Source organism: Myotis myotis, unplaced genomic scaffold, assembly GCF_014108235.1.
Source record: "Myotis myotis isolate mMyoMyo1 unplaced genomic scaffold, mMyoMyo1.p scaffold_m19_p_6, whole genome shotgun sequence".
Classification (NCBI taxonomy): domain Eukaryota; kingdom Metazoa; phylum Chordata; class Mammalia; order Chiroptera; family Vespertilionidae; genus Myotis; species Myotis myotis.
This window is the reverse complement of record NW_023416368.1, coordinates 26672124-26697941: the sequence shown is the minus strand read 5'-3', so window position 1 is coordinate 26697941 and position 25818 is coordinate 26672124. Positions and strand designations below refer to the sequence as shown.

Sequence of the window (25818 nt, the reverse complement as noted above, 5' to 3'; positions counted from 1 at the left end):
CTTTTCTATCTTTTTCAGTTATACCACAATAGGTGCTTTTCACTTAGAATACAAAAAGATAAAAGAGGAAACATATTTTAGTGTGTTTTTTCTAATGCTAGCACCAAAAGAAATAATAAAGGATAACAATTTAGACATAGCCACTATTCTAAGGATCAAACTGACATCTGATGACATTTACTGAGTCTGTCTTAAGAAAGATAGATGTATTTTATTTTATTTCGGCACACTTGTGTGTGTGCTGGGGGCAGGGGAGTCATATATATATATATATTTTTTTTTTTTTAAGGGAATGTACACTCAGGTGGAGGTGTGTGTGTGTGTGTGTGTGTGTGTGTGTGTGTGTGTGAGAGAGAGAGAGAGAGAGAGAGAGAGAGAGAGAGAGAGATATCCTGGCAGAGTGTTGGTCCTTGTGGGAGTTGCATAAATCTGCATGTCCAAAGACACTATCTGTGCTTGGCTGACCAGTATGGGTCCCACCTCAGCCTTGTGGTGGCCATGTGCTCTTTCATCTGATGCTTGAAGTACAACTGCAGGCTTCTTGTCTTCAGTGGGTCAGGAGTCTGAAGAATTTTCAGCTGTACTAGGGTTATATGAAACAGTGAAGTATAGAATTGGTGCACTGATTATTTCTTGAAGCTACTTGTTATTTGTTGTTGTTTTTTAAGCACCAGTTTTTACCTTTGAATACCAATTCATGGAGAAGACTCATTTTGGTGAGTTCAGGTAGAAGTGATTTTCTGACATTTTTATAGTGAACTCTATGAAGCCTGACCTTTTATGGAGTAGCAGGACTCCCTGAACCTTGCTTTTTTTCTTCCCTCAAGTTTTCCAAACACAAGCAATCTTTTGCAAGGGCTACTCTCTTGTTTGTTTCCCACCCTTTTTAAATGATTACTTAGCTTTTTACATAACCCAACCAAATGCTGACAAATGTCAACAGGATTGTGGCGTGGTTATTTCCTTCCTTCTATGTGCATTTCTGGAAGGTGGCCTTCTCTTTGCAAGACTGAGCAGTAGATCTGTTAGTGAATGACACATTTTCAGGAGGAGCCACTTCCTAGCTGGATTGAGGCCACAGAGATGGACGGGACGGGGGCAGCAGCCAGAAGCTACAGGGCGTTCTCCTCATTGTGTGGGAAACCAGAGGAGTGGCAAGGATTCCAGTGCTTCCAATTGTATTAAACAGCTGTTGACACAGACTTCAGAATTCCTGTGGAAAAGGAAGTGAACTCTGGAATATAACTTTTAAAGAAGGCTCAGGCAGGCATCACTGATGTTTGTGGTTGAAGATACCACTTCTTATTGCCTATGTGTTTGTGTGAGCGATCCCATCTTCTCCTGATCTGTAGACTTTTAGCTATACCCTTTGATGAATGGACTCAGCTCATATAACACCTCCTTGGAGAGGCCTTCCCAGCCTACCTACGGTGGCCCTCCTTACCAGTTTTTATCACATGCTTCTGTTTTATTTTCCGTTGCCACTTTCACAGTCTGACATTCTTACTGATGTATTTGTGCATTATCTGTCTTCCCAACTGGAATGTAATACCAGTATGTTGCAAGTGGGGATCTTGCCAGTCGGCTTCACTGCTGCATCCCAGTGCTTAGTAGGGGGCATGGTGTTTCGTGGCTGTTGGGTCAGTGTTGGGTACGAGCAGACATGGTATTTTAGGAACATGTAGAAGACGGCTAGGGTAGTGGGAGCTGTGAGTGAGGGCAGAATGGCATGATAGGAGGGTGGAGAGGTAGGCAGGATTTGCTCATGGGAGCCAGGGCGAGGAGTTTGTAGTAATTTAAGGATTTGATGTTCATTACATTGTTTTGTCTCTGTGTTTCATCGCTATCCAGATTGGTTTGCTAAAGTTGGTTACTGATGGCTTTCCTATTGGGAACCAGATACCATTGTGTCTTCGAAGGGCTTTTTCAGCCTACCTTACATTTCTCTTCCCCTTCTCCACTGCTCTCAGCTTGGCACTCTTCACCTGCCTTGCCTGATGAGCCAGCAAAGCAAGATGGCCACAGCTGCTGTGTCACACTTTGATGTCTGTGCAATTGACAGCATTCCAGAGCTTTGTCATGAAACACTTTGACTTCTCCATTGAAAAGTATTGGGTTTGGGCTTTGTTTATGACTCTCCCTGAGAGCCTGAATGGCAGGTAGATCAGGAGCCCAGATCTTAACTTCACTGTTTTGAATCATATGGTGTCTCTCTTACGAGACGCTATCTGCTGGTCCCCACCTAATGTTACGTTGGTTTTTTCACATTGGCCCTCTAGTTCCTGTTAGTTGACACTGTGCTTTGTTTTTATAATTTGCTTCCAAGGTAGCAGAATTCAAGTTTCCAGTTCTGTGCTTCCTGTGAGGAGGAAAAAATCAGGTTTTGCTTTGCATATGTTGAAATAGTAACTGTATTGGCATAATTCCCTGATGAATCTATTTTTGTAACTAAGGCAATAAATACTACTACAGAAGGATGTGTGTGTTTTCTAACATGTACCACTATATATAAACACAATTATTTTATATGTACAAACAAGTAAGATGAGCCTTTTTTTTCACTTGGGCTTGAACTCACATTGAAAATTTATTTATTTATTTATTTTTTAAATACATATTTTATTGATTTTGTTACAGAGAGGAAGGAAGAGGGATAGAGAGTTAGAAACATCAATGAGAGAGAAACATCGATGAGCTGCCTCCAGCACACTCCCTACTGGGGATGTGCCCGCAACCCAGGTACATGCCCTTGACCGGAATCGAAACCGGGACCCTTCAGTCCACAGGCCGACGCTCTATCCACTGAGCCAAACCGGTTATGGCTCACATTGAAAATTTAGGAGAGAATTTAGTGCAACAAGGAGCTAGGGGATGCTAGCATAGAGCCTCAACAGTAGGGAAATTATTAAAGTATAATTCAGTCAGGTATTTTTTTTTCTAACTTTTATGGGCTGTGAAAAGTGTATTGTCTTTTTTAAAGAATTCTATTCTTTAGCACCAGATATACAAACATCTAAGATGTTGATGTGCTATTCAAATAATTCTTCTTGGATGTTAGATATCTAGAATTTCATATTTCATTGTTAGTACTGGTTTGTCTCCAGAACATGTCCATGGGATGTCAGCTCCTGTACATGAGAGCCATGACTTTTTCAAGACACCTTAAGATAATTGTTTTTGTCCATTCATGGAATATCCACATATAATTCAAAATTTCTGTGTTATCACATGTAGGCTTATAAATGCTCATCATTTTGGTACATTGGCCCATGAATTAAAGCTAGTTTTCTTTTTTCAATCTCAGCTTCTCAATTTGTTTCAGACTTGTGGCAAGGAATGTAATTTTCTCTGTTTCCTTTTTAGGGTGAAAGTACACAACTTTTCAAAAATATGCAAGTCAACTGGGTTATTTTCCTTATTTTTAAAAAAATCTCTATGAAAGGAGATAGATTACCCAGGGTACATGAGCGTGCATGTTTCTCTGTCTCTTAACAATCTGTGAATCTCTCTCAGTAACATTTCCCATTATCCTGACTATGGATTTGGAATCTTGATTCTCCATCCAGAAAGGATTATGGTCATTTCCACTGAAGCAGAAATGAGGTTATTTGCATTTCATGGGAAGTGAGGAGCTCCGACTGCTCAGTCTCGGAGCCTCTGTTCTTGTTTGAGCTAAGCCACATGGCGAAGGGCCAATCCCTTAACCTTGATTTAGCTCCTTTGTCCCTGTTCTTTCATCTGTAAAATGGAACTAGTCTCTGGATCTGACTTCAGAACACTGCTATTTATTTTAACTAATGAAAGGTTGTTAATATGGTGGAATTCAAGGGGCTCTATCAGTGTTTACTTGATGTATTTAATATTGGCACTGTTGGTAGGTAACTGGGAACCAGCACCTAGAGACTGTTAGTGTAGGTCTCCAGTTAAGCTTTGGCTAAGCATTCTGTTCTTCCACTGAGCTTCCCAGGGGAGGTCAGCACGATGACTAAGGGAAAAATGGGGAACAGTTTCAGAGACCTGCCATGTTACCACACACATAGGTACAAAGGCATGGTGCCTGGCACCTTTTAGTGCTTAAATCAATATGAACAGTGCTGTATTCTGGTTTTTACATGTCTTGAATTCACTCAGTGTGTTCTATGTTAGATTGTAAAGTTCTTATACCTCTCTTTGAAAGTTAAGGAACCCATGAAATTTGTCATTTAAGTCCTAGTAGCTGAGACCTTGCTGAGTCTACAGAGAGGGGTAGCTAATACTATGTCATCCCTCTGATTAGAATTTTCTCATTGGTTTTCATCTCATTCAGTAGAGAATGAAGCTCTCACAATCCTACCATATTGGCCACCCCAAGTCTATTACCTGTGTGACTTTTGGTACTTTTGCATGCTTACCCTGAGGCAGGTACATTGGCTTTCATTGGGTGTTGCCAACATGCCACAGATGTTCCTGTTCTTTTGTAGCTCTTTTCCCAGAGATAAACATTGCTGGCTTCCTTCCCTCCTACAGGTGGTTAGTACATGCCTCAGTGACGCCTTCCCTCACCACCCTGTGCTCCCTTTCCACCATATATTTGATTTGCTTACTGTCTGTCCTACCCCAAAAGGATGTAGGCTCCCTAAAACAGGGAATTCCCGGCATGTCTCTTTTGTTCACTGCTATGGCCCCAGAATTTAAAGCAGTCTCTGGCAGATAAAAGGGTACTCGAATATTTGGTAATTGAAAAATAGATGCTGTGCAATTGGCCTCTGTGCTGGATCACCTTGCACATCCTTCCTTAGGTAGAAAGCCGTAAGGCAACTTCTCCACACCTGCCTTTTTGGGCGGTGTTAGCCTAAAGGTGTTAGGCTGAGCTATTGAAGGAAGTACAGCACTTGGTGACATCAGGTTACCAGACCCATATGCAACATTTAAACCTCCTCTAGTTATGCTCTGGCCTCTCTCTAGGTTTGAGAACATAAGCTTCAAAATAAATAAATCAGTTATAACTTATCATCACCAATAATAAATCTATAAAAGGACTTTTAAAAAAACTTTTAAAACTCTAAAATGTTTTGAGAATGATGATTGGTCTTCCGATGGTTTGTTATAATCTGAAATGGTTGAGTCATTTTCTAAGAAGAAGGTTCCCTGGGCCCCTTCTCTGTATTTCTTTTGTATATGAGTTGTTTTTCCCCATCCAGGGTTGTGAATTGGGTCCTAGAATACAGCTACAGGCTAGAGCCTGAGCTTACCAGGACCAGGGATGGGAAAGCTAATTAATTTACACCTAGATCGAACGGATGTGCCATCCATGTGCATAAGTCAATTCAAATAACAAGTAATTGAGACAAATAGAATTCAGGTTGGCTTGGTGTTAGTCTCTAAGTGACTGTGACTAATTTAGGAAAAGTAGGCAGCTTAGTAGCAAAAGTATAATTCTTCGTGTTAATGAAACCTGGCCTTTTCCAGAGGGGTTCCAATAATTCCCATGACACAGATTAGTTTTCTACCAGCACAACAGCTTTATACTGTTAGTGGTCAGAGATGAACCTAATATCTTTGTTTGCTTCCAAAACATCCTTTTAAAAATAATCAGGTTCTCCTTTACTCATGATTTCTTTAAGGTTAGACTACATAGAGAAGAAGAAAGACAACTGAGAAAAAATGGCAGGATATATACTGTATACATTATATCTCGTGTGTGTGTGTGCACATGCATTTATGCCCAAACACACAAACACACTGCATTGAATCAGAGCATTTAAGAGCAGCAACTGTGGAATCAGGTGGCAAACTGCCTGGCTTTATATTCCAGCTTGACTACTCATTCAATATGTGACCCTGGACAAATTTCTGAATTTCGTGGGCCTTGGCTCCTGCAGTGGCAAAGTAATGAAACTTACATCATAGGGTTATTTTAAAGATCAAATGAGATAATCGATTGGAGTGCTTACTGCCTGACTCACAGTAAGTGCTCGGTGGATGTCAGTTACTGTTATTAGTGATGACAATCTTAATAATAATCAAAGGCAGGCAGGAAATAAAGAGATTTCAGAAACGGATAAGAAAAAATAAAGACATGGGAGACACTACCCTTGAAGGTTTAAGTATTTTGGAAGGAGACAGGTATAATATTGTGATCTTAGGCTATATTATGTAATGTATATTAGTTAATGCTTGTAATGATAATAATCAGACTCTGTCAATATTTTATGGCTTTTTACCTTCCAGATTTAGCAGTGTGGCCAAGGAGAGCCACCTGGTTTGTTATATCTCATCAGTGTCAGGGTGAGCTGCTAGGCCTCTCCCCCAACCACTGTCCCCAGTTTGGCAAAGGCTCGAAGACACCAGTAGGTTCCATGAACATTCAAATCAGGCATTTAGTGGCAGTTGAGCCTTGATACCCTTAGAGCAGGGGTGGGGAATGTCCAATCCACGGGCTGTATAAGGCTTGAGAAATCATTTGGCCTGGCCTTGCCAAGGCATTAGGGGTGAGTTCATTAAATGTTTGACCAAATATAGCAGGCTAATTTTTAAGTTGATAATTTTGTATGGCTCGTGAACAATGTTATAAATATCCAAATGGCTCTTGGCAGAAAAAAGGTTCCCCTGCCTTAGAGGAAGGTGCACATATTCTGATATGGACAAAACTCTGCCAGACTTTGGGGATGGGGCAGGGAGGGAGGCTAACATCATCCCTGTCCTCTCAGAACTTCTAGTAATAAGTGGGCAAGACAGGCAGTGACAGTGCCATGAGTAATGACATAATTCAGTAAGTGCTAGGAAAGAAAATTGGGGAATTGGAATTATAGCGAGAGACTTGACCTAGGGTGGCGGGTTGAGAAAAACCTCTCTGAAGAAGTGAGAGTGATAAGTAAGAGAAATCCAGAGAGAGAGGGGCTGCAGTGGGAAGATGGGGGCAGGGGAATCAACATTTTGAAGGAAGGCACCCAGCCTAAAGAGACTTTTACTTTTAGCCCCAAAATCAGCGAGCAAAGGGAAGTATGGTGGAGAAGGGCCTGAAGAGGTCAGCTGGATCATGCAGGACCTTGTTGGCCATGTCAGTGGTTTTCAATATGAATTTAAAAACAGTCAGAAGCTTTGGTGGGCTTTAAAGTGGTAGCGTCCTTGGATTGGAGGAGACCAGAGTGGAAATAGAACAGGCTATACACTCATATTTTATAGCATTCTCTGCTTTAGACCTCAAGCGTTATACAGACATATCTTGACTTTGCTGTCTTCACCCAAATTTCATCTTCTTTTTTTTTTAATCTGGCATGGTTTCCATTTGGTCCCTTTTGTTTTCTTTTAATTTGCTCTTTTCTCTTGATATTATAGTGTTCACTTTTTCATTATTAAGAAGCAGCTCTCTGGCCGTGCCAGCCAAGTACAAATGGAATGTCATCATATTTGAGGAGCATTTCATCATGTTCATGATTCTGTCAAGCCTGTAGCCGTTTTCATTACAGGGAGGGAGAAGAAATGGCATTTAGTCTAGTATCAATCTCATAGGCCTAAATGCTTTCTCCTCTCTCTCTCTCTCTCTCTCTCTCTCCCCTCTCTCTCTCTCTCTCTCTCTTTCTTCCAATTTAGTAATTTGGGCAGTGAATGAGGGAGCAGCATGTTTTTTTTTCTGTGAAAAACTGCCACTCCCCTCCCCCCCCTCCCCCCGCACACTAATCTGGAAAGTACATGCTTAACATGTAACTGTTTTGTCTATTCATGTTTGAGAAAAAAGAGGGACTCTGTAGCCTAGGCCTAACCGACCCTTTGTCACGAGTGAACTGCAGAACTCCATGGTGGTCTGGGCTCTGCAGCCCCGCCCTGTTCCCCTCCTGCCTCTGCCCTTCATTAGCTATGTGACCTTGGGCAAATTACTTAATGTCTCAGTGCTCACCTGTAAAATGGAGTCTTCCCTGCCTGCCTCAAAGGGTTCTCTTGAAGATTCCACTATGTAAAGGTATCCTTCATGAGCACGCAGTTATTCAAACCTTCAGGTCTGGCTTCTCCATGGATAACCATTCCCAGAAGGATGTTGAATATGGTTGGTGAGCGTGACCCCAGTCTGTACACAGCACAGTTTATTTTAAACTCTCATTCTCTGGTGCCAGCCATTGGGGCAGCCCAGCAAGGCTATATTTATGACTCTGATGGGTTTCCTTGGCATAGGCCTCCTCAGCACCATCCTGACTGCTCCTGCCTCACCAAGTCCAGATGGTGTCCCGGTAACACACACACACACGCACGCACACACACGCACACTCTCTGACTTATTAGAAAACACACAGGCAGTGGTGGTGGGATTCCCCCTGCCACTCCTCATTAAATACTGAGGATGCATTTAAAGATGGTGAAAGTAACCACATTAGCAACCCAGGAAACTAAACTTGCCTGGTTACCCACAAAAAGGTGTAGTTCCAGCAGCAGCATTTCTAGTGAATCCTTCTCAGCCACAGAGCTTGGAGCTTCTCTACCCCAGAGAGGGTAGTAGAGAGCAGAGTGATATTTACTGCAGCTGTGTGCCCACCCACTCAACCGCTTTCAGAATTGGTCACATGGGGCCTACCCAGGACCTGCCTGTGTGCTGCAGAGGATGCATCCCAGGACCATGGTCATGAGAATGGAGCAGTCGGTGTAGAAATGCCCCATGCAATTGACTCTGAACATAATCATGTAGAGGGGAGACACTGTGTCAAAAGTGTGTGTGGAGCTGGGCTTTGCAGGGAGGTGGGCTTTGGATGGTGAGGGGAGGACTTGCTGGCAGGCCTGGGGCTAGTTGGTGCCCTGAAGGCAGAGTGAGTGTGGTGGGTTTGCTGTAGCTTCTTGTGAGGCCTTCAGCCTGTCGTGGGAGAGGTGATTATAAGGAAGTGATGGAAAATAAATAATACTAACTTTTGAACTTTTTAAAATATAGATTTGGAGTATTTCATAAATTTAGAAAAGAAAGAATACCAAGAAGCAAAGTACAGATAAGTAGGGTAATGGAAGCCCTTCAAATATAATTGGAGGAGGTCGGCTTCCTTGCCCCAAGCAGAAGCAGGACACAAGAGGTTTCTGGACAGGATATTAATGACATCACCAACTAACAGTGTTGCTTTAAGTTGGCACTTGCTGCCTTGTTGCTACTTCTATCACTATCATTACCACTATGTTGACCACCACTGTGAACAATAGTTGTCATTTATTACCAGGCCGGCATGACTCAGTGGTTGAGTGTCGACCTATGAACCAGGAGGTCATGGTTTAATTTCCGGTCAGGGCACATGCCCAGTATGGGGCTTGCAGGAGGCAGCTGATCAATGGTTTTCTCTCATCATAGATATTTCTATCTCTCTCTCTCCCTCTTTCTTCCTCTCTGAAATCAATAAAAATATATTTTTTAAAAATAGCTTTCATTTATTAAGCCATTGTTTCATGCCAAAACGTTTACTCACCTAATCTTACTTAACACTTGTAAATCAGGAGCGATACTAACTACCTCATAAAGGTAGTTTAATATTGCTCCTGATTTACAAGTGAAGAAATGGGGTTAGAGATGCCAAGTGACTTAACTACTCTTGTTACCCAGCTAGGAATATCTATTTAATTCTAACCACTGTGTTATACTATCTCTCTTAGCCCCTTCTCCGCTCCCCTAAACCTCCACATATTTGTAAACTGGAGACAATTTTTGTGTTCTGTACACGTAGAATAGTGCTTTTCAAAGTAGTGGGTTGTGAAATCAATTTATTAGGTTAAAAAAAGGGTAGAAAATATCAGAATTTATCACATTTACTATTCCTAAAACTTTGGTGTGGTGTGTGTGTGTGTGTGTACTAGTATGTATGTATGGATGTATGTTACATGGGAAAATATATTTTATGAGAAAAAATATTACATGGGAAAATAATTTCCAACCATGAGTCATTGTCAGAAAGTTTGAGAGCTACTGTTCTAGAGTTTTTTGAGGTCAAATAAATGTAAAATATTGTTGCAAAGCTCCTTGTAAACTCTAAAATACCCTAGAAGTCTAACTTATCATTCTTATTTAACACTGGGAACTGACACAAACAGATCAGGCATGGCAGATAAGTGTTGCTATGCTGTTCCTCCACCCATTTCATTCATTGCAGATAGTGCTAATCTGTCACCACACCTGTGTCCAGTGGAACCAGGACTCACCTTTGACATACCTCATCAGAGCGCTCCAGGGCTTAACATGAAAAGATTTGTAAACCCAGCAATAGGCTTATGATTGCTGGAGTATACCAGGACCAGGCTGTGGCTATGAAGTACTGTTTAGAGTTTACCAAGCTCTGGCTCTCATTTACTGCTAGGAAAACAGATGCCATTCCTATGACAGCATGGGGGTCTCTGCATTACAAGCCCAGAAGGGTTTGGCTACTGTCTACTGCCCTCATAACACTCTCCACCATCATCCATCATCCTCATCTGGAAGCAATTTACCTCCCTTTGCCTCTCAAAGGACATCAGTTACATCCAGGATCCTCATCCATTTCCCCTGGAAACAAGGGTGGCAAGAGGCCCTTCTTGCCAAAGCCACTTTCTTGGGACCTGCTTTTTCCTCATTAATTGCAATTCCTGAGGGAACTGCAGGGAACATGGGGTGCAAATTCCCCAACAAGATTCGTGAAGGCATGTCCCTCCGGTGATGTACTGCTTCGCAGCTGATACAGCAAACTCTTATTGGTCACAAAAGGAGCTGGGTTTCACCCAGGTTAAAATAGAATGGAAACTATTTCTCTGCAAACTGCAAAGGAAGCCTTTGGCATTGGCAGCTCTCTCAGCAGGCACCACAAAGGGATCCATGTGGGCCTAGGGATCTAAAAGACATGTCAAAGACTCCTTCAATGGAATGTGCAAGGCACAAGAAACTTTTGCATGTCGATTTTAGGTCAAGACTCAACATGACATTCTCGACTGTGGGAGAAAGTACTCAAGCAGCTCAATTACCAGCCCAGAAAGCAGGCTCTCGGTGTTTTATAGACCTTGCTAATGAATGAGTCCCATGGCCTCTGCTGGACCGGGCTTCTCAGTCCTCTGCCAGCCTGCCTCCCACACCTCTGCACATTTGTCAAGCTGTAATGGATGGCTGGTGCCAACAGAGGCTGAGGTCTAGGCCTTTCTGTCTGGGCTACATAGAGATCTCAAGCCATTAGTAATTCAATCTGGAGTAATGAACATAGCCATACCAATTTGTGAGTAGTAATAATCAAGTGACAGATCAATTCATTATGTCACTGTACCAGAAGATATGCTAGTCATAAAAAGTACAGCTCCCCCCCCCCCAAAGTTTCATAAAACTTAGATCAATGTGTTTTTAAGTTCTAAAATAAAATGGATCATTAAAAAGGAAATGAATTATGTTGGGTAGCCTCAAGCCTATTTATATTCAGACTTGCTTATCCAGAATTACTGTGCCTTTCTTTCCAAATGTCTTTGGGCATTGAGGCCTGCACATCTGAGTAATTGTTACTTATTAATTAAACCTGAGAAATGGAACACAGCTCCAGGCTTTGAAAGGGGGGGTTGGGATAGTTGAAATACATTCTCCCCAAAATCATCAGTAATAATTTGAGTTTTTATGAGTAAATAGCTGCCTTGAGAATAATTGTTTTATGTCTACTGAGAAGCTTCCATCATCTTTTAACACCTCAGTGAACATTGTTGTGCTTCTCCTGGGCCAGGCATTGTGCTTAGCACAGGTGGTACCACCTAAAATAAGCACAGTCTCTATCCTAAGACAGCAGTAGAGACATCAATAACATGTAATAAATACAGGATTGTGACAACACTTCTGCCTTCACTGAGGGGTGAAAGATTAAGGAAATACTAGACAGAGACTGCATCAAAAAATAAAATAAAATACCTAGAAATACATTTAACCAAGGATGTAAAAGACCTATACTCTGAAAATTATAAGACATTGAAGAAAAAAAAATGGAAGAAGATACAAATAACTGAAGCATATGCCACTCATGGATAGGATGAATTAACATCATTAAAATGTCCATACCCAAAGCAATATATAGAGTCAATGAAATTCCTATCAAGATATCAATGGTGTATTTCACAGAACTAGGACAAATATTCCAAAAATTTATACGGAACCCCCACATAGCCACAGCAATCTTGGTAAAGAAGAACAAAGTTGGAGGAATCATACTACCTGATATCAAACTATACTACAAGGCAATAGGAATAGAAGCATCATGGTACTGACATAAAAACAGACATATGATCAATGGAACAGAGTAGAGAGTCTAGAAATAAACTCATGCCTTTATCTTCAATTAATATTTGACAAAGATGGCAAAAGTATACAATGGATGTAGATAACCTATTCAACAAGTGGTGTTGGGAAAATTGGACAGATCCATGCAAACAAAATGAAAGTAGACCACCTTCTTGGACCATACACAAGAATAAACTAAAAATAAATTAAAGATTTAAATCTTAGGTTCAAAACTATAAAAACCCTAGAAGAAAATATAGGCAGTAAAATCTCAGACATTTCTTATAGCAGTGTTTTTTGTTTTGTTTTGTTTCTGATATATAGCCTTGGGAGAGAAACAAAAGAAAAAAACAAATGGGACTGTATCAAACTAAAAAGTTTTTGCACAGCAAAGGAAACCATCAACAACATGAAAACATAATCCACTGAATGGGAGAACATATTTGCCAATGACACATCTGATAAAGGGTTAATATCCAAAATTTAAAAGAACATATACAATTCAACACCAAAAAACAAAACAGAACACAGAAACAATCCAGTTTAAAAATGAGTAAAGGATCTGCATAGACGCTTCTCCAGATATGACATACAGATGGCCATAGACATATGAAAAGATGCTCGATGTCAGTAAACATCAGAGAGATGCAAATAAAACCACATGAGATATCACCTCACACCTGTTAGAAGGGCTGTCATCAATACATCAACAAACAAATGTTGGCCAGGATGTGGAGAAAAGGGAACCCTTATGCACTGTTAGTGGAAATACAGATTGGTGCAGCCACAAAGGAAAGCAGTATGAAGTTACTTCAAAAAATTAAAAATTGTACTGCCTATGACCCAGCAATTCCACATGTGGAAATATATTTGAAGAAACCCGAAACATGAATTTGAAAGAATATATGCACCCCGGTGTTCCTTGCAGCATTATTTACAATAGCCCAAATGTCCATCATAAGATAAATAAACTGTGGTACCTTTATACCTGTGGGTCGTGACCCCTTTGGCGGTCGAACAACCCTTTCACAGGGGTTGCCTAAGACCATCCTGCATATCAGATATTTATAGTACGATTCATAACAGTACCAACATTACAGTTATGAAGTAGCAACAAAAATAATTTTATGGTTGGGTCACAACATGAGGAACTGTATTTAAAGGGCCAGAAGGTTGAGAACCAGTGCTTTATACAATGGAATACTACTCGGCCATAAAGAAGAAGGGAACTTACCCTTTGCGACAGCATGGAGAGCATTATGCTAAGTGAAATATGCCAGTCCGAGAAAGACAAGTATCCATATGATTTCACTCATATGTGGAATCAAATAAACAAAATAAACTAACAAACCAAATTGAAGCAGACTTGTAGATAGGTAAGAGATTGACAGCTGTCAGAGGGAAGAGGAATTGTGGTGCAGATGAAAAAGATGAAGGCATTAAGCCAAAGAGAAAAAACCCAACCCATAGACACAGACAACAGTATGGTGATTACCAGAGGGAAATGGGATTGAGAGGAGGTAGAAGAGAGTATGGGGAGATAAATGGTGATGGAAGGAGACTTGACTTGGGGTGGTGAACACATAATATAATATACAGATGATGTATTATAGAATTGTATACCTGAAACCTATATAATTTTATTAACTAATGCCACCCCAATAAATTGAATTAAAATAGGGGGGAAAAAACCCGATGAGGAACCCAAAGCTTGGACATACTGAGCCTCTTGCCCAGACACCCAGAGCTGGAAAGTGGCAGAGGTGACTTGGGAAAAAGTGTACTATTTCTTAAGTTTGGCCTTCATATTCAAAACAGTAGAACCCACTATCAACACTCAAATAATAGAAGCATTGCTAAACACATTACACATTACATACACTTTGTCATTGTGTTCTCTCCCCACAATCCAAGGATGTGTGAGGCCATTGCAGCTTTCAGCAGAGGAATGATGTAAATAGAGCTGACTTCTGGACAGTGCCTAGTGGTAGCAGGCAGGATAAAGCGGAACCTAGAAATTCTAGTCAGGGAGCCTAGTTATGAGGCTATTGCTTGAGTTGGAGTGCTGAGAAGCATGGTGGTGAAGAATGATCATTCAAACCATGTATTTTTATATTGGTCTGCAATTTAAAAGTGCCTTCATACATATATAACTTGTTGATTCATTTGCACAAAGGACTTTTGTGACAAGAGGGGTAGGTCTATTGACTTAACTCCATTGGGAGGGGAACTATAAGGGCATGGAATTCACTTCTGCACCCAGGAGCTGATGTTGAAAGCAATGGTCATTACTGCAGCTTTTAAGTATGCATACTTGCTGATGGAATGAGGCACAGAAGCAAAGTCTTTTCCCCCCTTGCCAGGTAAGAACTTGACCACCTGCATTAAGGCTTTCAGACTAGAAATGTGATGCAGTTCTGGGTAGAATAGAAAACTTCAGGAACATAAAGAATGTTTGTAAAATATTCTTATGTGGACCAGGATATGAGTGGCAAATCTCCTTGCTGCAGGTGTTGCTTAGCAATCAAAAAGCAGCTTATATTTCTAATTGAGTTGTTCATAGACTTGACCCTTCTCTCCGCCATGACCCTTTCAGAGGTGGAAGTTTTTAGGAAATTACTTTCAGCCCTAGAAAAGTATAGCAAAGTACACATCTGCTGATAAAATTGGTTGAGTTACTATTTCAGTAAAGGCTCAGTTTCAAAACCTACACTTAGGTCAATAGAACAGTTTTTTCTCCCACAAAATAGAAGTATACAAGCGAAACAGTGCCGGCATTTACAGAATTGTGTTAAAAAACAAAACAAAAAAAAACACTCACTATAAATAGCCCTGAATGCTATGGAGGTATGTCTGTGCAAACTGACTTCTCTGCCCAATTTCCCTCTCGTTTCTCATAATGAATAGTTTCCTTCTTCTAACAGGTGATTTAGAGAAGCCCCTAATATTTTCTTAACAATAGTGAATGGCTTTAACTTTTGACTTACTTGTCGCTTATAGGTAATTTGTATATTTTTATACTCAGGGCTAGCAAATGGACAATTAAGTTTTATGGCTAGGTAATGGTGGCCTAGTTGTGGAGTGCAGATACATGTTTTGTGTAGCTGCTTATCCAAAAATATGCGTATGTGTTTAGCAAATTACTCAGACCCAGCTACTGTTGACCCTGTGTATTCCTTACCCTTTGAGTATAAATGACAATATAAACACAGCCATATACATAGATCTACAGTAGGGTTTTTTTTATCCTGTTTATTCCACATGTTTCATTTAATATAAGCCACATGTTTCATGGGATGGGGCTTTAATACTCTGAGCCTAAAGTGCTTAATTTCCTGACTTCTTTTTGAGTATCCAGAGCTGCCCATTTTGAAAATTACGTCTATTTTGTGCCTATGTTTGCAAATGTATTAAAACCATCAAGAGTTTTTATATTTGAGCTAGAGAAAATGCTACTGATCACAGTGGTTTAAGCAGCAGCAAAGTATAGAAATTGTAACTAAGCGGAATTAGCAGATACCTGGATTTGCAGAACAGTGATTTGGATGTACAAAGGTTCATATTTTGGAAGGCAGCTGCTTTGGTCGGTTGGTTGTTTAGGTAAAATGGAAATGATAATATGAAATAGCTAAATAATGTGGATACTGAAGATTTCTGAAGCTTTGATAGATGAAACTATGAGTAGAAAAGTCTGTCTTTGAATTCCAAAGATATCAGGAGGTATCCCAAGGTCTGGTTTCTTCTAGATGAGAAGTTGAAAAATAGGAAAGGTAGAGGGAAGTCAGCTGTTTATTTGTATACTATTTCTCTCATCTGTGCCTTTTCTTTTCCTTTTTCCCAGTGTTGCTAACAACCACAAGCAAAATTTGATGACAGTGGCGAACCTTGGCGTGGTGTTTGGACCCACCCTGCTTCGGCCTCAGGAAGAAACAGTAGCTGCCATTATGGATATCAAATTTCAGAACATTGTCATTGAGATCCTGATCGAAAACCATGATAAGGTGATATAAATATAATTGGGCACTGAAGAATTTGCCTTGGGGGAGGCTGAGTTGGAACTGGCATTCAGAGTTGACTGGTGTTCACATTGCTAATGAGAACTGTGATGATGATGAAGTTGCTGGTAGTGGCAGTGATGGCAGCAATGATAATCTCAGGATGGCAGCTGCAACAACAGTAGTTATGGTGGCGACAGCATTTATCCTATAGTGGAAACTGTGCTGAGTCCTTTACATATGTTGCCTTTTTATCCTTACAACAATCCAATGAAGAAGGTGCTAGTCTAAGTCTCATTTTGAAGATTTCCTTTGCCCATTTTTTTTTTTTACTTGGTTGTCCTCATATGAGTTTATAATAGTTACTATAAGTGACATTAAACTATTTTCATTAGTGTTGCAAATATTTTTCCTAATCTGAAGTTTGCCTTTCAGTTATATAAATGGTGTATTATTTCTATATATGCGTATGCATGTTTGTGTGCGTGCGTGTGTGTGTGTGTGTGTGTGTGTGTGCATGCGTGTGTGTGGTCTGTCTTTTCCTTTAGGACATTTTGGTCTTTCTTAAGAAGACCTCCCTCACTCCACAGAGTTGTCCTCATAACACTGGGGTAGGGGCATGATGCTTCACTCATTTGTGTCCCGTCCCCCCCCCCAGCTACGCATGGCAGATCCCTAGGTAGCTTCTCAGAAGCTGCAGGGTCCCCTGGGGCACCATTTGACAGCCACAGCTCTGGTGTCAAATAAAAAATGTGCTCCTTCTAAGTAAATCTTTACCTAGAATGGTGAATTAATTTTACTAGATAACCTGCCAAATAAATCGAGACCACTCACCACCGCCTACACTAATAACACTCTAACGTTAGCGACCATCGTCTCGTGTCTGGATTTTTATTAGAGCCTCCTTGTTTGCTTCCCTCCTCTTACCCTTGGCTTGTCTATTCTGATATCAGCCACCAGAGTGAGATTTGTTTAAATTTAAGTGAAATCAAATCAGTTGTCTGTTAAGAACCCTTTAGGGGCTTTCCATGTCACTGAGTGAAAGCTAGAGCCCTTACAAGAGCCTGGAAGGTCCCACATGGTCTCTGCTTTCCCTGCTGTTACTGCCTCGTCTCATTTCCTACCTGGGCTGCCTTGCTGTTCCCCACACCCGGCACCCCCTCCTACCTTAAGGCCTTTGCAGTTGCTATTTCCAGGCCCGAAACACTCTTCCTTCATATAACTACACGGCATGTTTCCTCACCTCTTTCAAGCCTTCTAAGTGAGTCCCATCTAGATTTCTGTATTTAAAATTGCAAGCAGTCCCAGCCTCACTCACTCCCTCCCCTTGATCCTGATTTCTCTCTCTTTCTCCATAGCACCTACCACTTCCTAGCATACTGTATAATTTACTTACTGATTTGATCTGTTGCCTTTGCGACCTCCACGAGAATGTATGCTTCATGAAAGCAGAAACTATTGTCAGTTTTGTTCACTGCTTGGTTCCCAGGTTCTCAGTAGGCACCCAGCACATATATTGTGAATGGGCTCTTATGGTAGCTGGCCTCCAAATAGTTCTCAGGGACCCTGGTCTCCTGATATTCACTCCATTGTGTAGTCCCCTTCAAGGGGAATAAGAGATTCCAATATTGATCCCAGTGTGATCAATAGGAATAGTGATCCCAATGTGATCAGTAAGGTTTTGCAAAAGTAATGGAGTGTGACTTTGGAGACTAGTCATAAAAGACCTTGTAACATTTGCCTTGGTTTCTGGACGGGCTCACTGAGCGGGAAGCAAGCTACTGTGTTGTAAAGGCAGCCCCACAGCCCTGTGGGGAGGAAACCGGCTTCCTGCCAGCAACCAGACCAACTTGCCAGACACGTGAGTGAGCTGCTTTAGGAGTGGATCCTGCAACCCTGATCAAACCTTCAGATGATGCAGCCCTGACTGACATCTTCAGGGCAACCTCGTAAGAGACCCTGAGTCAGAACTACCGTGCTAAGCCTCTCCCGAGTTCTTAACCCACAGAAGCAGGGAGTAAGTAGGTTTTAAGCAACTTAGGACGTTTTTTGGTCATAAGTTGTTATAGAGCATTAATAACTACTAAAGAACCTCTGATGTAAACTTTCACAAGTAGCGAGGGTATTCTGCAAAGTTGTGTAAGCAGCATGGCCTCCCTCTCCCATGGTTAATAAAGAGATACAGAAATCAAATGACTTTTTTGAAGAGATTATCTTCTTTTTATTCAAAATTTTGGGCCTCCTTCCAACCACCTCCTCCAAATATAAATCAGGTATGGGAGAAGTTTGTTATGTCTGATAAAAATGAACTTGTATAGAGGGGAGATAATCGAACTGCAGTTAATAATATGGTTTCTAAAGACAAAGCACTTGGATTAAAATATGCTACCTCTTACTCGCCGTGTGACCTTGAACAAATATGCTTCCTCTTACTCCTGTGCTTAACCTCTCTAGGCTTATTTTAAAAAATACTTTCAGTATAGTCTAACTGCTGTAACAAACAACCCCAAAATATCAGTAAAAGTTGATCTCTTGCTCACATAGCAGTTCACTGCAGGCATCTTGTGTAGTGAGTGATTCAGTAACCCAGGTTCCTCCCATCGTGTAGCTCTGCCTCTGCTCTGCAGATCACTGCAATAGACAGCTGGGGGAAGCATGAGAGAACATAGGAGATTGGGTAAGTTTATATGGGCCAAGCCTAGATGATGCTTTCCATATTTTCTTCTGCATTCCATTCGCCAGAATTCACATGGCCACATCTAATTGCAAGGGAGGCTGGGAAAGCAGCCCAACCATATACTCAGAGAAGAGGGAAGCAAGTTTGGTGACCATCTAGCTAGTGTGCCACAGTCCTTCCATTGGTTTGTCCTGAGGATTAAATAAGATGATTTATTAAAGGATTTAACCAAGAATCTGGTGGGTAGTAAGGTCCAGTAGGTATAAACCACTGTTTTTAGCAGTCTCAATAGAATCCTCTGAAAATAGAGCTCAAGTCCATCCCTGGATGTCACATGTGCCCTTCTCCCAAAATAGTGCATTTTATAACTTAATCTTTTCTTAAATAAAATAATATTAAGTGGTAAGGAGTAAGCAATTTGATTATGTTTCATGTCCCTAAAAGGAAAAAAAAAGCTTATAGCAGGAAGTATCTCATGGTGTTTGAACTGTAGCTGTTTTTTAGGGTCCTTAGGCCTTCAAACCAGAAAACATATTTGAAAGCACGACAGAAAAAAGCACCGGATATTGCTAATAACAATATTGAAACTTGTGTAGACAAGCAGCTATCCTGCCTTGAGCACAAAATCTAGAAATAGAAATGAAATGTGAAATGCATGGCCAGACCTGCAAGTATATGGGCAAGAACTGGTGAGGAGACTCATCTAGTTGGCTGAATTGTACATTTTGTGACTCTCTGCTGTGGACTTGTGAGGTGCATTTTAAGAGGATTGCAGTGCTTAGTTCTATGTTCTTTTGCATTAGTTAAGCCAGAGAGTGGGATGAATCACAGTGAGGTCCATGTTCCTGTGGGAGCTGATGAAGGAGTGTGAGGGAGAACATTCCTGGGTGAAGGCTGTACCAGAGTGTATGTCCCCAGTCCTGAGGGAGCTAATATACGCCCTTAATAGAGGTTTTTACTTTCAGACCCATGATGTATATGTGCATTATTCAAGGGAGAACATCCTTAATATTCATCAGGTTTGCCTTCCTGGTAAAAACAACTTAGAGTAAGGCAGCTTGGCTCCTTTTTAAATGTAGCTTCAGGTCTGGTATGGTATAAAGTGAGCAGCTGCTGCCTTGGCCTCCTTTGGAAGCCTGTGATGTTTACCTCACAGGAATCCTAAGCATCCATGGCCATACTCTGGCCTCTGACTTTCTGGAGACAAGGCTTTGAATCTCCTGCCAATAAAACTGAACTTCAGCCATCAAATCCAGAGAATTTTTATGTCCTTCTATGAACATTGTCAGAGACTTTAATTTATATATAATTCATACCATTTAAATCTTAGATAACAATATTTAATAAGCATTCCCTTGGCCTTGGCCATAACATACATTCACAAAGGTTCTGGAGTGACTAATTTTCCAACCGTAGTGTCAGAAGTTGGCCAAAATCCTGAAACCACACTTGAAGAAATGCTTTTCAACAGCACTTTTTCATCCCTTCCCCCAACAAGAAGCGTATGATAGCATATGCCCTCTTGCTTGAAACAAGCCCTAATACAGATATTAAGTGATATCCGCCATAGTTACTGGCATAATATTCTCTCATTAAGTAAGACTAGTTTACATACGATATTTGCTTTTGTGCCTTGGAATAAAATTGGGAGGGATCCAAGAATAAGTAGAAAACAGTAGTGAAAGAGAATGTAGAAACCCAGACATGTAGGCACGGGAGAGGGAGAGGGAGATGGAGAGGGAGAGAATTATAAGATGCCTATTTCAGTTGTCCATCACTACATAACAAATCATGTCCAAGACTGTGACTTAAAACAGTAGTGATTTTTTCTCCCCCTGACAATTCTGAGAGGGCTTAGGTGTGCCCATATGGTATCAGCTGGGATTGTTTGACTGAGACTAGAGGATCCAGGATGCCTTACTCCACATGTCCGGGACCTTGGTAGTGGCTATTGGCTGGGACATCTTGATCCTCCTCCACAGAGCCTCTCTTCTCCCCGTGTGATCTCTCATTGTGCAGTAGTCTAGGCCAAACTTCCAAGAGAGCAAGCAAACACAGAAGGGGCAAGGCTTATCAAAGCCTGAGCCTAGAACAGAGTGTTACTTCAGTCACTTCGACATTTTAAAAAGAGGGCCAGGGGATACATGCTAGCTAGAAAATTCAGATTATTTACTCGCTAAAATATTTTTTTAAGAGAAGGAAAAGGACTTGTATTTTAACAACTAAAGCATATAGTATTCTCTTTCCCTCCCTCCATCCCTCCTTCCCACTTTACTCTCCCCTCTTGTTTACTAAGGACTAACACTGGACATTTAGCTCCAAGGGTTAGAAATGAGGATGTGCCTAGGATGAGTTATGTTGTCACTGGCACATCCTATACATCCTCCAGACAGCACATGCTCTGTGTCCAGAAACATCCCCTTCTGAGCATGTCTTTTCACAGAGAACCCACCTGTATCTCCTTTCTTGGAGCCTTATTGATGTGTTTCACACAGACCTTCAGTGAGGTCACATTCAGCACACTAACTACATGCCCTGTCAGCAATGCTCAGAAATCATCCTTCACCTCCCCAACTGACCAGGCAAGGGGTGCAATGTATGGAACAATTGTAGGAAATACTAGTAAATGCCCCAGTGTAAGCAGAGGCACAGAGGAAAAAGCCAGGAGATAGGACATTATATTTGGGGCTCATGATGCTTTTTCTTTTTGCATGTTGGTAGTACATCCTGATTTATTTACTTAGTTGAAGATAATGGATATTTTTAATATACACAGACTAGAAGTAATACTATTCATGACAGTAATGGCTAACTTTTACTGATAGCTTATTGTTCTCAAGATATTGTGCTAAGCAGCTTTATATCCATATCATTTCATTTTCATAGCAACACTGTAAAGTCAATATTTTTATCTCTATTTTACAAATTGTGAACCTGAAGTACAGAGAGTTTAAAAAACAGCTTGTTAGGAGAGGAACAGGAACTGCTTTAACAGGCCAAGCTATTAAAATCTATTTTAGTTCATCTCTACTTAATACAATAAATGTTTATTGAACATCCACTCTTGGTCAAATATAAATAAGATGAAACCTTTTTCTCCAAGGGTCTCATGTTTTATCAGGGTATAACTAGCCATAATACAGGGTGCTAAGTGACATTCAGTAAGATGAATAAAGTATATGGCACCCTGAGGAGAAATATTTAATTCTGCTTGTGTGGACTCTGACACACAAAAAGACATTTTCTAGGCAGAGAAAGAGTGGCCACAGGAACCGTCCTGAGGAACATTAGTCAGTTAATCAACATGCATCAGTTTGTGTGTATTAAAACGATATGGCTATGAAAGAACTGTAGGTTATATGTTAACAAGGAGTGGGAGGTAATGCCAGGCAGCTGGATTTAGCCGTTTGTCAAGGATCTTGAAAGCTAGGAAGTGGGAGCCTGAAAAATGAAAGCTGTCAGAGGTTTCCAAGTAGAGGAGATGATTACATCAGCATTTTAGAAAGACATCCTAGGGATCTGAACAGATTGGCTCTGATCCTTGAGATCAAAATCACTCCTTGACTCAATAAATAGCAAACAATACAGTTGACCGTACTGTTGTAAACTTGTGGCTATATATAAAATGCCTTACTCAGAGAGTATAACCTTTGACCTATAGCCTTTACTTAATTTAGGGCAGAGGTAGATCCGAATGGTTCTCCTGGCCAGACTGCCCAAAGGAAAATACCAGGTCATGGCATCATTTCCCATCAGTGACTCCTATCTGGGACTGTACTTGGATTTTATGAGAGCTCTATACTGGTGGTCAGGATTCAGAGTTGAAAGTTCAAAGTGCAAAGATTTTGGCTGTTTCCATGCTTGTTTTAAGGTAATGATCAATCATTGAAAATTTCTCTTTCTGTATGGACAACTTTGTCTTAAAAAATCAAGTAGGCCAAATACTTGGACTTACAGTGGAAGTTACCAATATTTATATTCTTCTAGTTAAGATTTTTTAAAAAAATATTGAATGCTATATTGCCCAATATACCCAAAGCCCAGAAATGCTGCTATTTCTTGAAAGCTTTTCCTTTTATAATAGTAATCTTGCCAGGGATTCTGAAAAATTTAGATGTCTAGGAAGAACAAGAAAACAAATGGCCTCTTTTCAAAGTTTTGGTGAAACATGAAATCTCAGGTTAATATATGTGTGAATCTCTTACATCTTCCTGTTAAATGCCACCATATCATAGTACGATTGGACCCACTTGTTTTGTAACAGTTCACAATACTTCTTTTGACTGTGATACTCAAAAGGATTTCTGCACATGAAGCAAGATACAGTATTCTTACGTGCCCACATACCATATGCTTTTATCAGTATGGTCCCTTTAATGCCTGTTGGTGTTTTACAAAATAAATTATCATGATCTTTTCCCAGTCTAACCCTTTGCTTTGGAAGGGCTAGGGTTGTTGATCTTTGAGCTGTTAATTCTTAGAAATGCCCAAAGATCAGTGCCTCTTTAAAACATGTTAACTTTTAATCTTATATATCAAGAAGACCTAACAACTATGGAACACCCCACTTAACACTTAGGATAAGCACCAAATCCTAAACAACCTTGCATTCCCAATCAAATGGTAGTATTTTTCAATGCAATTGTTGTGATAGAGTTGATTGGGGCTCACCAGACTTCCTTGATCTGTTGGCAGTACTGAAATCCATTTCACAAGTGCTGTAGTTTATGTACAAAATGTACATCAATTAATAAAATGCAATTAATTTGAACAATTTCTGGCAACCCACAACCCGGGTATGTGCCCTGATTGGGAATTAAACCCACCTTTTGGTGTAGGGGACCATGCTCTAACCAACTGTGATCCACACCAGCTAGGGCTTTACTTTTTTTAGTTTTTGTTGCCTTTTCTTCCATTGGTTTCTGAGTGAACTCTTTTTGGTCATCTCCGTGTTAGGTTTAGAGGTAATCTAGATTTACTTGTATTCTGGGCTGGAATGCTTCTGTCCTAGGCCTGTTTCCCTTTTTAAGTGTCAAGTGCTGTGCAAGTTGCTCTTCATGAATGTGATAAGGCTGTGCATCTGAGCATGTATGTTCCCTTCAATAAGCCCTAGATAACAGATCATTGTTTGAACTGTGAAGCTCCTTTAATGTTACTCAAATAAAGATGGAGTTTTGTTGTATTTTATCCTATTCTCTGTCAACAAAGATAACAGGACATAGAGTCTTTCGGGTGCTAGGGAGAATCACAGCATCCCATGGATTACCCAGGCCATTAACCAAATGGCACTGGTTCCTTCTGAGGGATTTTTAATAAAACTCCCTCAAATTGTTGATCCTTCTGCCAAAATGCTGATATCAACAGGACATTGGACTTCCAACTGTCCCTAAAAACCCTCTGTGTAGCTGCAGCCTCTGCACTTGGCTTCTTAACTGTAGCAATAAGTGAGCCCTGCTGAGACTGGCTTAGCTTCCAGAAGGAAGGCACTGGGTTGTGGCTCTCGTGCCCTGCGCAGTTTCTCTCCACAGTCTGTCATGAGAAAGAGCAGTGTGTGAGCCTGCTCAGTAGGTCTAGCCCTCCACTCCCAAAGCAGACACTCCAGGTTAAACAAGCCCATGCTTGTTACTACTCATTATTACTCGGGACCCCGATGCATTAGTGTCTCAAGAAAATGCTTAGTCTCTTCTCTCAGAGAAGCCTTTCTGTTTTGCTCTTTAATCCCAGGCCCCTGTCGTTGATTTATTGCCTCAGAACTACTTCGCAGTTATAAACCAAGAACTCTTCATCGTGACCTAATTTTCCTCCCATAAAAATCACAGCACATAATAAAGAGTATGCCTCACACATTATAGGGAGGTTCTCATCCTTGTAAATTGCAGGGGCACGTGACGGATGGGATTAGAAGAGGTGTAAAATATGTATGAGACATGTGGAGAACAAATTCCACAAATGTCAGTGGTCTACATTGTCAAGATGGGCTTGAGGGGGAGGCCTGTGAAATTTGAATTTTGTAGGCAACACAAGGGAAAAAGAACATCAAATTCTAACATTGCTGTAAGCAGTTACTATCGATGTTTTGCAAAGAGCAGTAATTAAATTTGCACTTATAAATTAAATCCTCATGTCCCGACTGCAAATAATTCATTGTTGAGTCTCCAGTTATTTCCCTACTTAGACTTTTTTATTGAATGCAATAATGTCTTTTTAACACTGAGCGTCAAATTGTGTTAGGCGCTTCAGTCCTCACCACAGTCCTGGGTTTTTATAGATGAGGCATCTGAAGGTCAGTTATGTAACTTCCTCAAAGTCACAGAGCTAGTAAATGATAAAATGAGATCCGTCAGACACTAAAATCATGTGATCTTTTTTGTTTTGTCTTCTGTCTCTCAAAATAATAGTCGCTATAAAGACCACTAGTGGTTAAGATACACAAAGTCAAGCTAAGTCCATTCAGCTGTACTCATCTGTGTGACCTTGGACTAATCAGTTACTTTGAGTCTCAGTTTCCTCACCTACCAGATGGCAAGAATAATAGTACCTCCCTTGTAGGTTTGTTGTGAGTAAAATAATAAGATAACCCGTGTAAATAACTTAAGATGATAAGCACTCTAATGATCTTGGTCCTTTTTATTATCTTTTATACCACCCTCGCCTCCTGCTGATCTCTGCCCAGTTCTGTGCTAAGCATTTTATGCGCATTATCATTTCAATTGCTCTGCAGGGCAGGTGTTAGATCCCCATTTTCAAGAGTTCCAAAGTTTGTCTAGCTCCAAAGCCTGTTTGCTTTCTCCCCATATAATGACTGCAGTTTCCTAGTCTGTGTTTTTTATGGTGATGTGACAGTGACGGTGAGGTCTTTGTAGCTGTGGTCGTTGCCCACTGAGGAGGCAGAACCAGGACTCAGCCCCAGTCAGTCTGACTGCAGAGGCCCA

At 40.8% G+C, this 25818-nt stretch overlaps 1 protein-coding gene across 4 annotated transcripts in view; it reads left to right on the top strand.

The window, feature by feature from the left end:
* ARHGAP26 (Rho GTPase activating protein 26) overlaps nucleotides 1–25818 on the top strand; it is a 421272-nt gene that overhangs the window by 299280 nt on the left and 96174 nt on the right. For all 4 annotated transcript variants that reach the window (XM_036312015.1, XM_036312018.1, XM_036312017.1 and 1 more), the window contains exon 18: nucleotides 16056–16215. In XM_036312015.1, coding sequence (XP_036167908.1) covers nucleotides 16056–16215 — 160 coding nt within the window. The remainder of the gene's footprint in view (nucleotides 1–16055; nucleotides 16216–25818) is intronic.